Raw genomic sequence first — 13356 nt, 5'->3', positions numbered from 1 at the left:
CTGAAGGTGACTTCAGGCACTTATTAACTGTGTGACCCTGGGAAAGTCCCTTAACCCTGTTTGCCTCAGTGTAGCATTTGCAAAATGAGCTGGAGAAGGAAATGGCAAACCACTCCAGTATCTCTGACAAGAAAACCCCAAATAGGGTCACAGAAAGTTGGACATAACTGAAACAACTCAATAACGAGTGCAACTACATCAATCAGAAGGGCAGTTACTTTAATCTGAACTCTACGCTGATAGTAGCCAAATAGCCCTAAAGATGAATTTCTTCTCCCTCCTTTCACTGCAGAGTTATGGCATTGTAGATGTGAAATACTACTCACTCTGTAAGACATAGTAAATATCTTTGTCTATTTTACTAAGTTATTATTTACTCTTTAAAAACATTATAACAAAGGATAGATCTCTGCTTAGGACAGAGGGAGATATATATTCAGAAGTGAATTTGAAATAAAAGTAAGAGACATCAATAAAATATATTAATGAAATGGAAAGATGCATGAGACACTATGGATATAGAGCCTAGAGCAAAGATGGGGAACCTGTGGCCCTAGGTCCTCAAGTGTAGCCTTTTGACTCAATCCAAACTTCACAATTTGTCCTGTGAAGTCTGGATTCAGTCAAAGGACCATACTTGAGGACCTAGAGAGCCACATGTGCAGCCTCAAGGCTTCAGGATCCCCAAACCTTGGTCTAGAGTGTATCACAACTAATTAGATATAGAAATATGACATTAGGTGATATAAAGGTGAGTAAGGCATTAAATAAATATTGGATCTGAGTTACCTAGAGAATCATGGTCCCTTTAAGAGTAATAAGGAAATTAGAAGACATTGCTTCTGAGAGGAAGGCATAATGAGTTCAGATTTTTACATAAGATCATAAATTTAATGACTGGAAGAAATATTAGAATTGACCATGTTCATACCCCCTCCAACTTACTTTACAAATAAGTAAAATAAAGCCCAGAAAGTTTAAATAATATGTACATGTCCCAAGAAAAATGTTCCCTTCTCACATTCAGTATTACTGTCAAGAGCATCACTCTTCTTTTTACCCAGATTTACAACCTTGGTGTCACAGAAATGTGATGTAGGATTGGGCTTCAGGAGTGAAGTTAAAAATATAAGGGTCATCTACAAAGAGTCATAGTAGAGTTCATTGCACTTATTATGTCTTAAATGAATACTTGCTGAACTTGTAGAATTCAGTAGAGAGGAATGTTGAAATTCTGTACTCTGGTGTAAAATAATATAAGAATATATTCTCATATATGAATTAGATATTCACTCCCATCTTCCTAGAAAAAAACATTTCATGAGTTTGACTCACTATTAAATGTCTACTGTGGTTCATCAGGAGCGTGGAATGCTCCATGTATGGTGTTCTTATTTTAAAAACAAGAACCAGTTCTCAGGACATGTTTGGAAATAGAATCATTGATTTGAACTAACCTTAAAGGTCTTTAAGGTCTGAATATGACTTAGAATGAACATTCTTAGAAACAAAAGTGCTAATCTTATCTTTACTGAGAACTTTTCAAGGATATAGGAATCGAGAATACATGCTATAAAATTGGGTCCCATAACAGTTATAGCCCTTACCTTTCTCTGTCTCTCCCAGTAAGGCTCATTTCAGTTCCTATTAACAGCAGCTTGTGAGGGCATCATTAATCAGAGAAGACATGACCCATCATTCTCTTTGGTGTTTTTATCCCCAAAATCTGTATGCCTCATCGGATATACCAGGCAGATGGGACTTGGATCCCAAATGAACTATTTGAACTACATAGGAACCATTAATGAAGTGTATATGAATTATTCCTCTGCCTCTGTTTTAAAACTTCATTTTCAGAAATTTTCCCTATTTCAGCATTTCCTCCCTTGCTTCCATTTGACTGAATTCTTACTCTGTTCAGTACCTTTCAAGTCCTTATTCTTGATCTAAATACAACAGTCATGACTGAGTGGGATTTACTAGAGGATTTGGTCAAAGTCTACCCAAAGGACCTTCAGTGGCACCACTAAATCCAACCCACTCATTGTAGAGATAAGGAAAGTGGGACCTAGAAAGTGTGAGTGACTTGCCCAGTGTCACACTGGTAAGTGACAGAACTGACATTCTAATCTAATTTCTCTGATTCTGAATCTAGCATTCTACTGGCTCATGCTGTATCATTGAGATTTCATCTCTCAGTGTTCCCAGATACATAGTGTATGAAATAGCTATACTGTGGGCTTTCACTGAACTAAGAAAAAGAGTTTCGTAAGTCTAAATATTGAGCCTCCAAGTCACAATATTCACTGCGAAAAGGTATCGCCTCCTCTTCTATACCTGCCATCATGCATCTTTGCATGGTGCCGCTACCTTTAGAAAAGTGACAACTTACAAGGCCATGGCTTTGCAAGGCTTTCCCTGCTAACAAAACAGTCTGTGCTCCACATAGTGCCTGTGGGTACACTTTTCAGATCTTATCACAGGTTACTCCATTGCTGTTTGGCTGCCCAGTGCTTAGGCTAAAAAGACCTGTTCTCATTCCCAAACATGTCAAGTGGGACTATCTGCTGCTGCTACATCTTCCCAGCAATTAGTGGTTAGGATATTTTCTTGCAACTGCATTATAGCTCATCTTGTAATGATCCTTCAGTCTTCCTTGCTAATGGTACGTAAACTCTTAATATACCATACAGTAACTTCTAACATGTCTTTAAGGAAAGATTTCCAGGTAACATGCTGTTTTTCCTAGTACCCCTTTATTTCTTACTTCAGATAGATGTCATATTTTCTACCTTTCTCACATATTTCTTATTCATTACCATTTTCTTTCTGAAAACTACATAGTACACATAATCAAACCACCTTCATGTCAGAAATATCAGTTACTTTAGCCTGAAAAGAAAGTCAGGGAAACTGAAACTCTACTAAATATAAAGTGTAGATCTAAAGTTATGAAACTAATTTCCATAAGCAATGCATCTGAACATCTGGACACCAAAACCCTTGCTTTGTGGTCATGACACACAGAGACATTGAGCCCAGAAGAGATTGTGCATGTCCTTAGATGTTCCTTATTTGTGCAGTAGCTGAGTATTTCTTGTCAATATAAAGGGTACAAGAAAAAAATGGAGTGCTGCTTTGCCTTATTTGGAAGGCTTGAGGTGGTCAGGTATAGGCTAGATGTATACTTGTTAGGATATTACACTAAGACTGATGCTTCAAGGACAGTCAAGATTATGTGACTTCAAAGGTCCCTTACAACTCTAGATTACTTGCTTCAGTGATGTAAAAAAAAAAAAAAGCAAAAATAATAGTGTGGTTAATTTGGTGTATTTTTCTTATTACATACAGAAGTAGATAATTTCTACCCAGGGTACTTTTCCTGAAATTCAGTATCATTTCTAGAAATTTAACTGGTGGCATTTTTTCCATAGCAGCAGAGATCAAAACAGTGGTTGGCATACTTGCCTACTTAGTTACACTTATTAAATCAATATTCAACAATTCTCTGAGAAAATGTAGATTAATTTCCCCCCTGCTCATATAGTGTTTCTTTTTTATCACACTTTTCTATCTGAGTTTATATATGTAGAATTATTTAATTCTGCCAAGGAACAAATTAATAATGTTATATAATAGTTTTAAGAATAATTTTTCTTTGTATTTTTAATTCCATCCAACGATGGGATTGATAGATTTAAATTAACTTGATGTGGTTACTCTCTCTAATAATGTAGGTCACAACCTCTTCAAACCTGGTGAAATCCTTGCTCACTGATTTCAAATTCGTGTTTTTTCTTTAATATCCAATTCTATATTGCATTTTCATACCTTTCCATATTTCTTTTTGTACCCCTTCACAGACCCCTTAAATTAAGTAGTTAAAACTGAATCTAATGTTAGGAAAATATATTAACAGAAACCTAACATCCCAACATAATTTGTTGATATTCATATAATTGATTCTAGATCAGGAACATCTGAATTCATGTTGAATCTTTCCCTTTATTAAAATTGTTGAAGAGATTCATCAAAGTCTAGATGGGGTTACCACGTAACCCCATAACGTTCAAGCAACAACAAGTAAGCCAAAATTTAAATCAGAAACTAAATGAAAGCTGGTGTAGTTTGAGTCCCAATTTAACTCTTAGGTATGAAGAAATACTTAAGTTGAACTGAAGTATATGAATTAAGGAAAGTTCTTCTTAATATATTACATCTTCATGAAACATACTAGTGGCCAAAGAATAGGACTGGAAAGTTAGTTTTCTTATTAACAATGTCATTCTTAATATAATTAATGATTTAACTTATTAACTTTAAAGTGACAGTGAAATGAATTCCTTTTATGTACATTGAAAAAGATGATGCAAAAAAAAGAGAGTTTAATACAAACATGGAATACATATATACATATATATACATACATATATGCATATATATGTGTGTATTGTGTGTGTGTGTGTGTGTGTGTGTGTGTATATATATATATATATATATATATATATATATATATATATATATATATATACACACACACAAAATGGGTTGCAATTGTGGTGGAATAACATATATGAGAAGAGGGCCCAGGTCTTTGAGCCAGTATTTTTTCTAGAGTTGCATTAACCAAGTTATTTAAAATAACCATCGAGAACAATGGTACTTTATTTTAAGATACACAGATTATCTCTGATTTAATCCATATAGGCAATTGAGAATGTCCTACACCTATAGAAGTGTAACCTTCCATTACTTAGTATCTGAACCTACGTCTTCATAAGGACTAGTTACTTTGCCTTGTTATCTTATTTTTTTAAATCACTTCTCCATTTTGAGATACCAGGTGATATTCTTCATTGTAGACAAAGGAGGGCAAGGGGAGAAAAAGATTAGTAGCCAGGAGGCGGTTTTGGTGTCACTAAGCAGTGGAGGAATGGTGGAGGTTCTGGGATGGACTCTATTGATTACTTTGTCATCTGAGACCTAGAATCAGGGTAGCAGGTGATGTCTTTGTTTTCTCCTCTAGGAGTTTTGTCAGTCTGTAGACATACTGCTTCAAAACCTGTAATTAGGTATGGCTGTTTCCTAAAAAAAATTGGCCTACAATGATCCCATATGTCATATTCCATTAATAACTGTTTATCTGATTACACTGTCTGAAATCACTTGTTCCTCTCTAGGGTTCTGTGTTAGGATAATAAGATTATAGGATCACTGATTTTGAACTTTTAAGGACATGAAATATCAGCTAATCTAATTCACTCATTTTACAGAAGAGGTAACTGAAGTCTAGAAGGCTAAATATCTTGCCCATGAATCCCCTTATTAAGTAGCCAAGTCAAGCATCCAAACCAGTCTGGTCCTCTGAATCCAAATTTATCTTTCTTTCCTGTGTATCACACTACCATCCTGTTCCAAACTGTCATCTTGAATGGCATAGGAAACTGACAGTAAGTAATCCACTGGTTAAATAGCATACTAATCTCATCTGGTTTGTGGGATTTTTTTCACATCATTAGTGGGGAGAGAAACAGCAAAACATCACTCCAACTCAATTATTCAAAATGTCATTAATAAAAGGTGCAATTAATGAATACATTTTTAGAATGAGATCTATGGAGTTAATGAACTAGTGTATAAAAGTGATCATGATACCTGTATAAAGTGTTTTATAAAAATGATTTTAAATATTATTACCCTTATCTGCATTGTCTAACTATATGAAGAGGAATGGGGGAATAGGTTGCAAGAAAAACAGTTACACCAACTATATAAAGATAATTTCTTAAACTAATTTGCTTTCAATATATTTAATACATTGTGCCAATTAAGGGAAGCAGTAATTCTGTTCAATGGTACAACTCTGTATCTAATGGTATATTTCATTATACTTTGGAAGTTTGTATATAATTTGTGACTTTAAGGACACATTCATTTGCTTCCATGGTCCTCTCCTCTTGATAACGACTTATAAAAAATAAATAGCATCCTTGAGTTGTGAAATTCACATAGTACAGAGAGGAAAACTTTGATATTCTGTGGGTGTGGATGACAAATACAAATGTGTGTGATAATCCTTTGTTTATTTCTACATTCTTTCATGGAATAAGTTTACTTCTGGTTTCTACAGATGTCACCAAGTCTAGAAAACATTAATGGGAACTAATATGAATATACAACATGGCAAAGAAAAGACAAATAGAATATAATTCTAAATTTATTTAAGTTCAAATTTTTGAGATTTCTATAAGATGTGAGACATCAGCTTTTAGCTTTTCTTAAAATGTAAATTATGAGATTGAATGTGTCAGCAGCATTACATGAATGAAATAGTTCTTAAACCACTTCTTTTGTCAATTGTATAGACATCTTGAACCTTTTTGGGACTCAGTTTTAACTGGTAGATTTATTCGTGACTAAAATACATCAGCACTAAGCTTAAATGCATCCCTTTCTCTCTTATCCCATCTCCTGGCCCTAGTTCATCAAAGAATACATCCTGCCCCTGGTCCTGGAGAACCAGAGAATCCATTCAAGATAACTAGATAATGGGAGGAATCACCACCTCTGGGATTTCTTCCTCTCTTTCCTTTCCCCTTTAATTCTCTGCTTTGATCTAGAGCTGCTCAGAAGCCACAAAAGCTCCATGACTTGAATACCTTAGATGGGATGTGAATCACTATCATTTCTGGTGAGGTGAAGGATCATTGCTCCTTAGGTTCTTTTCCCCTGAAGTCTACCCCCACAACCACACCCCTCATCTGATCCGCAGATATGATATTACCTAAGGACCTCTAGACCTTTCCATGTGACTCTGCTCTCCCCTAAGGAATTTTGGATTTTTTTCACCTGCCCTGTAACTGAACTTTCTTGTGTCCATGGTCTCCCCCAAATTAAATTTAATTGCTTATGAAAGCAAGAATTGTTTATCCAGTTATGTGGTTATATGTATGTGGAGATAGATGGATAGATAAATAGATATACACACATATATACATGTGTGTATACATACATACATATGTGTGTATGTGTGTGTATCTATGTAATATATATGTACATGGAAAGAGAGATTGTATGGCTATATATGGATATATATGTATATGTGTATAAATATATTGTGTATGTATGTATATATGTATATATCCACCTCCATCCACACACAATACATATATTTATACATTCATAGCGATATCTAGTAAGTGATTAACTCATGCAAAAAATCATATATATGTATATGTGTGTATAGTATATGAATATATTATGTATGCATGTACATGTATATGTTCATAAGATCTACAAACATACATGAAATAGACCCAAAGACCTGCTGTTTTCTTGACAAAAAAAAATGTTACATTGACCTAGTTATAGTCTGATGCAAATAATTTCATATTTTTTATTTGGAAGGAATTTTCTTGAAATTTCTTTCAATTATATATTAGACCCTGAAGAAATGAATTGAGAGCAAGTTTGGATCTTTCCAACTGCTTTATTTTTTAATTCAATTTGGTTTTCTGTGTCAAGAATTGAATTTGTGAATATCTTCATTCATGCTCATAAATTGTGATTTTAAGTAGCTGTGCACTTGAATCTTAGCTTCACTAGGTACTGCTTTATGTAATCCAATAGTTAAGCTACTGGCTTCTCTAGAAGTTTCCATTCACATGTCTATCCAAAGTGATAAATAATCTAGAAAAGAAAATCATTTTAATAGAATGTGCCATAGCAATTTTTCTATTAAAAATGCTTGTATAATGTTTTAGGATTTAGGTTGTCTTAAAATGTAAATTAATAAATTGAATACGTTGGCAGCATTACATGAATGAAATGATTCTTAAACTATTATAATGGCAGAGCCAAGATGGTGAAGTATAAGTAGGCTCTTTAGGTTTCACCCCAAACCCCTCAAAAAACCTGTAAAAATGGCTCTAAACAAATTCTAGAGCAGCAGAAGCCACAAAATGACAGACTGAAGACAATCTGCAAGGTAGATAGGAAGACTCTATCCCACTAGGGTGGGAATGGAGCACAATTTATTGTGGATGTTCACGCTGCACAGGTACAGATAGAACTTGAACAGGCCTGAGGCCTGAGGGGACTGAATCACTGGTAGCTGAGGTGGTTTCCAGACTTTTCAACCCATAAACACCTAAGGCAGCTTAGAAGGTCAGTTTGAAGGGTCTCTTACCTGGGTGAGAGTGTGGTCCAGCTCCAGGCCCATCCCGAGAGTGGCCCTCACTTCAGAGTGGTGGCAGCTACTGCTGAAATGGTGGCTGCTTCTGGAGCCCTCAACTTAAAAAAGAGCTCACAGGTCAAATAATTGACTGGGAAGATGAGCAAACAGGGGAGAAAAAAGAGGCTATAGATTCTTACTTTGTCAGTGAAGAAGTATTTTCTTACATCATTGGTGATGAGGAAGATCAAAACATACAACCAGAAGAAGACAGCAAAGGCAAAGCTCCTACATCCAAAGCCTCTAAGAAAAATATGATTTGGTCTCAGGAGACAGAAGAGCTCAGAAAGGATTTTGAAAATCAAGTAAGTGAAGTAGAGGAAAAATTAGGAAGAGAAATAGGAGTGATGCAAGAAAACCATGAAAAACAAGTAAACGGTTTGCTAAAAGAGACCCCAAAAATACTGAAGAAAATAACACTTTAAAATTAGACTAACCCAAATGGCAAAAGAGGTCCAAAGGCCAATGGGGAGAAGAATGCCTTAAAAAGCAGAATTGGTCAAATGGAAAAAGAGGTTCAAAAGCTCACTGAAGAAAATAATTCCTTAAAATTAGAATGGAGCAAGTGGAAGCTAATGACTTCATGAGAAATCAAGAAATTATAAAACAAAAGCAAAAGAGTGAAAAATTGAAGGCAATGCAAGTATCTTATTGAACAAACAACTGCCTTGGAAAAATGGACCCAGGAGAGAAAATTTAAAAATTATTGGACTACCTAAAAGCCATGATCAAAAAAAGATCCTAGATGTTGTCTTACAAGAAATTATCAAGGAAAACTGCCCTAATATTCAAGAACCAGAGGATAAAATAGAAATGGAAAGAATCCACTGATCACCTCCTGAAGGAGATCCCAAAAGGAAAACTCCTAAGAATGCTGTCAGATTCCAGAGTTTCCAGGTAAAGGATAAAATATTACAAGTAGCCAGAAAGAAACAACTCAAGTATTGTGGAAACACAATCAGGTTCACATAAGATTTAGCAGCTTCTACACAAAGGGATCACAGGGCTTTGAATAGGATATTCCAGAGGTCAAAGAAGCTAGAATTAAAACCAAGAATCACCTACCCAGCAAACTGAGTTTAATACTTCAAGAAGGAAAGTGGAATTTCAATGAAATAAAGAACTTCCAAGCATTCTTGTTGAAACGACCAGAGCTGCATGGAAAATTTGACTTTGAAATATAAGAATCAAGAGAAGCATGAAAAGATAAACAGGACAGAAAAATCATAAGGAACTTCTTAAAGCTGAACTATTTACATTCCTACATGGAAAGATATTTGTAACTCATGAGACCTTTCTCAGTACTACGATAGTTGGAGAGAATATGTATATGTGTATGTGTATCTATGTATGTGTGTATAGATATAGACATAGATAATATATGTGTGTATGTGTATTTATGTGTGTGTGTGTATTTTGTGGAAGTATTTATTAAAAACTGAAAATAAATAAATGTTTTAAAAAATTATCATTATCCAATTTTTTTTTAAATCTAGGAAACTGAAACACAAATAGAGATTTAATTTGCCCAAAATTACAAAGTAGCAGTTGGAGAATATGGGATTTAAAACCAGGCCCTCTGATTTCACAATTATTATAACATATATAGTTGTTATATGTGACATCCTAGGAGCAGATATTGTTTTAGCCTAGATATGATTATAAAATCCCCTGCAAAATCACCCTTTATAGCTGGCTTCGAATTTTCCAGCTAACTTTATTTCCCAATAGCTGCTCTGTTTTCAACTCATGAATATCAGACCCCTGTAGCATTATTTCCATTTTAGCTTTCTTTATGATCTTCTCCCATTAGATTGTATGCTTCTTGAGGTCAGGGATTATCTACTCTTTTTTCTTATTTGTACCTTCAGCATAATACCTGGGATGTTGCATGAACTTAATAAATATTTATTGCCTAATGACTTTCTTGGGCATATGGTGAGAATCAAAGGATGTTTCATAACTGAGATGAAGATATAGATAAAAAGATAGGCACAGATCTCAATAGATAACAACACACTTTGTCCAATGGCTAAATATAGATATGAATACATAGTATATGTGTTTACATATTTAATGATTATATAATATATTCCCGTATTAATAGTTATTTCTATGTTTATTATATTATGATTATATATCACACATTTATGTGTATTATTTATAAAACTATATCTCTGTATATGAATGTACACATATATGTATGTATATGTGTGTAGGTAAGTAGGTATGTAGTTGTCCATATGTAATTTTACATCCTTCAGGAATGGATAACTTTTTCATCTTTTAGAAAATTATATTCAATTTAACTTAACTTACAATTGCTGTCCAGCAATTTTTTCTTCAATATATCTGTGAAGTAAAAGAATATAGTTTTGTGGATAATCTACTTACTACTATACTATCTATTTAACTTACTTATTTGATATCATTAAATCATTTTGCAAATTGAATTGATTAAATGAACCAGTTCTTTTTAAGCCTAGTAAATATGACCTTAGTCCACTTTGAAATCCATTAGCATAAATTGAAGGTCTAGTATCTCAAAAGCATTACCATGCTCCTCAGTTCTCAGAGCATCACCTCTTTCATCTGAAACATGAGGTGGTTGAATTTGACAATCAACACACAAAGAAAGTCTCTTCTAGCTCCATCCTGTAACAGCGTGATTTTCAGAGAATGAAAGACCTGGATTGCTAATGTTCAGTGATTCAGCCAAATGACATTTAGTAGAGAGGATGAAAGTAGTCAATTGAATCTATAAGGAAACAGTGGGATGTATCTATGGATATAAGCTGCCTCAATTCCATTAATAAAAATTGTGATTCACCACTTCCATCAGCTTTCTCTTTGACTCCCTATCTCAATCATTACCAAATAGAAATGAAAACAAATTCAGAATAAATTCCAAGTAAGGATGGGTAAATATTTGATTCCATTCAGTTTTAAAAGTTATTCCTAAAACAATGGCCTAAGTCAGCTTGAAATGGGTTCATATTTTCCAATGAATTACGACAATTTATCATTTTGTACAAGCCATGCTCTTGTAAAACTGATGGGAGGTATTTGGTGGATCAGCTTTAATTCTTGATTCTTCTGTAAATGAGGACTTCTGACCAAATCCTAACACTACTGTCTGGATCAGCATTCTACACCTCAACTGGGTCAGCATGCCAAGTTGGCAAGGAAAGAAGAAAGTCCTCAAAACAGAAGCTTTTAGTTCAGACACCCATAATTGATCATTTCTGTACTTGATAAGGTGTGAAAGTTGCTATGGCAGCTTTCAGGGTACCCATATAATTAAATCAGATCAGAAAAACAAAGCTTAATAAAAGAGAATTGGCTAATTGTCTGCAGTGTAGTTATTCAAGCAAACATAAGAGTGAAGTATTCACTGATTTTTTTGGAAACTTGTGATTTACTTAGTGTCCTAAATACTTCATACATATGTAGACCTGATATCTAAAGAAACTGAGTGAACCTAAGAGCAGGAACCTCTCCAGTTTCTATTCAATGAAAACCTATCAAGCAAAACAACAGTAAATAAATAACACTTCTGATGCAAAACAGTATTACAAGATTTACTTCGGATAAAAAAAAAACTTTAGAGACGCATTACTGGGATTTGTGATTGGGTATGCTCACAACACTGTCATTTTGATACTTAGTTCATTAAAGGAAGTTTTAGGAAGTACATAATAAGAGGATTGAGTGGCATAATTATGAAACAATAGAGCCTAGTGTAAAGAGGTCTGTGCTGAAGAGTCAGAGTACTATACCATCACAAACAAACTTTCACTGAATTCATATTAGATATGTGGTAGGTTTGTATTATGTTGTGCTATCATTTTATATTGCATTATTTTTATTATATTTTATTATTTTGTGTTATAGTATATAATATGTTTCATATTGTATTAATATTTGTTATGGTTATTTTTATCTTGCTGTATCTATAAATGGAAATAATGGGAATTCCCATAAAGAAACAGAAAGGCATAAATTAAATGCCTCTTATTTAGGCATTTTAAAACATTTTAAAGATCTATCTAGTCTTATTTAGATAGTTCAGCATTATTTGGCTGTCAGGTTACAAGTGTAATAATTCAATTGCTGTGTTTAATATATTCACCTTTTCATTTATCTAAGGGATTGTTGCCTTCAGTAAGAAAGCTATTTCTTAATTAAAGTTCTTTGATAAAATACTTTGAGATACACTTAATGAGATCAATTGTATTATATGCTCTATATACAACCAAGAGTATCTGATTTGTTTCTTTTTGTTTTAGCTCCACTGACAGATAAACCACCAAAACTGTTGTACCCTTCAGAAAGTAAACTGACAATTCAGGAGACCCAGTTAGGTAAGTAACTTTTATTTTATTAAGTATATATATAATATATATATGTATATGTATATGTATATATGTATATATATATATATTTCTATTCTCATTCTGTTTGATCTTTATATAAATCTGTTTTGATTCCATGCATGACTAAGTATGAACTTAACGTTTTGCGTATCTGATGGAAAGAAACTGAACACAGACCATAAAATGTGACCTATTGCACCCAACGGAGTTCATTGACAAGCCTAGGTATGGCATGAAGGTGTAGAAATAATGTTTTTGTCTCATGTGCTTCATATGAACTATTTTTTAGGTTCATCTGTATCTGTGTTCACATGACTTAAGTTTATTGAAATGCAAACATCTATCCATTTTCAACTCAATATTAAGTGACTGAATATAAGATTAGTATAGTATAGTAACATTTTAAAACAATATTATATTCAGGAAGAAAGGTAATATAGCTCTTTATAGGTCCACCACTGTACTTTAGTAATTGTGTACTTCCTGCCTAATCAATTACAATAGGTCTTCTTATTAAAACATTAAAATAAATATTGACAAAGTTGTTCAAAAGCAATTGGATGATAATTGGAAATATCCTGTTAAGTCTTTTAAATAATCCTTTACACTGTAACTATAATGGTTGGGTAAAAACAGACCAAGACCAAATTGTTGAATAATTTTGGTCCAATTCTTTATCTGATCAAATGATGTTTTCTGACTTCCTGCTGTTTGACATGGCCTTATAAGCAAGTAAAAGATATTGAA

The 13356-nt window shown here is 33.7% G+C and overlaps 1 protein-coding gene across 1 annotated transcript in view; it reads left to right on the top strand.

Moving 5' to 3' along the window:
• The window catches only part of IL1RAPL1 (interleukin 1 receptor accessory protein like 1), a 1535580-nt gene that overhangs the window by 1192399 nt on the left and 329825 nt on the right, over positions 1-13356 (top strand). Inside the window, exon 6 of the mRNA XM_072615230.1 lies at positions 12523-12597. Within this exon, the coding sequence (XP_072471331.1) occupies positions 12523-12597 (75 nt within the window). The remainder of the gene's footprint in view (positions 1-12522; positions 12598-13356) is intronic.

This window comes from Notamacropus eugenii, chromosome 5, assembly GCF_028372415.1.
Source record: "Notamacropus eugenii isolate mMacEug1 chromosome 5, mMacEug1.pri_v2, whole genome shotgun sequence".
In the NCBI taxonomy this organism is placed as follows: domain Eukaryota; kingdom Metazoa; phylum Chordata; class Mammalia; order Diprotodontia; family Macropodidae; genus Notamacropus; species Notamacropus eugenii.
This window is presented reverse-complemented; position numbering and strand designations above follow the sequence as displayed.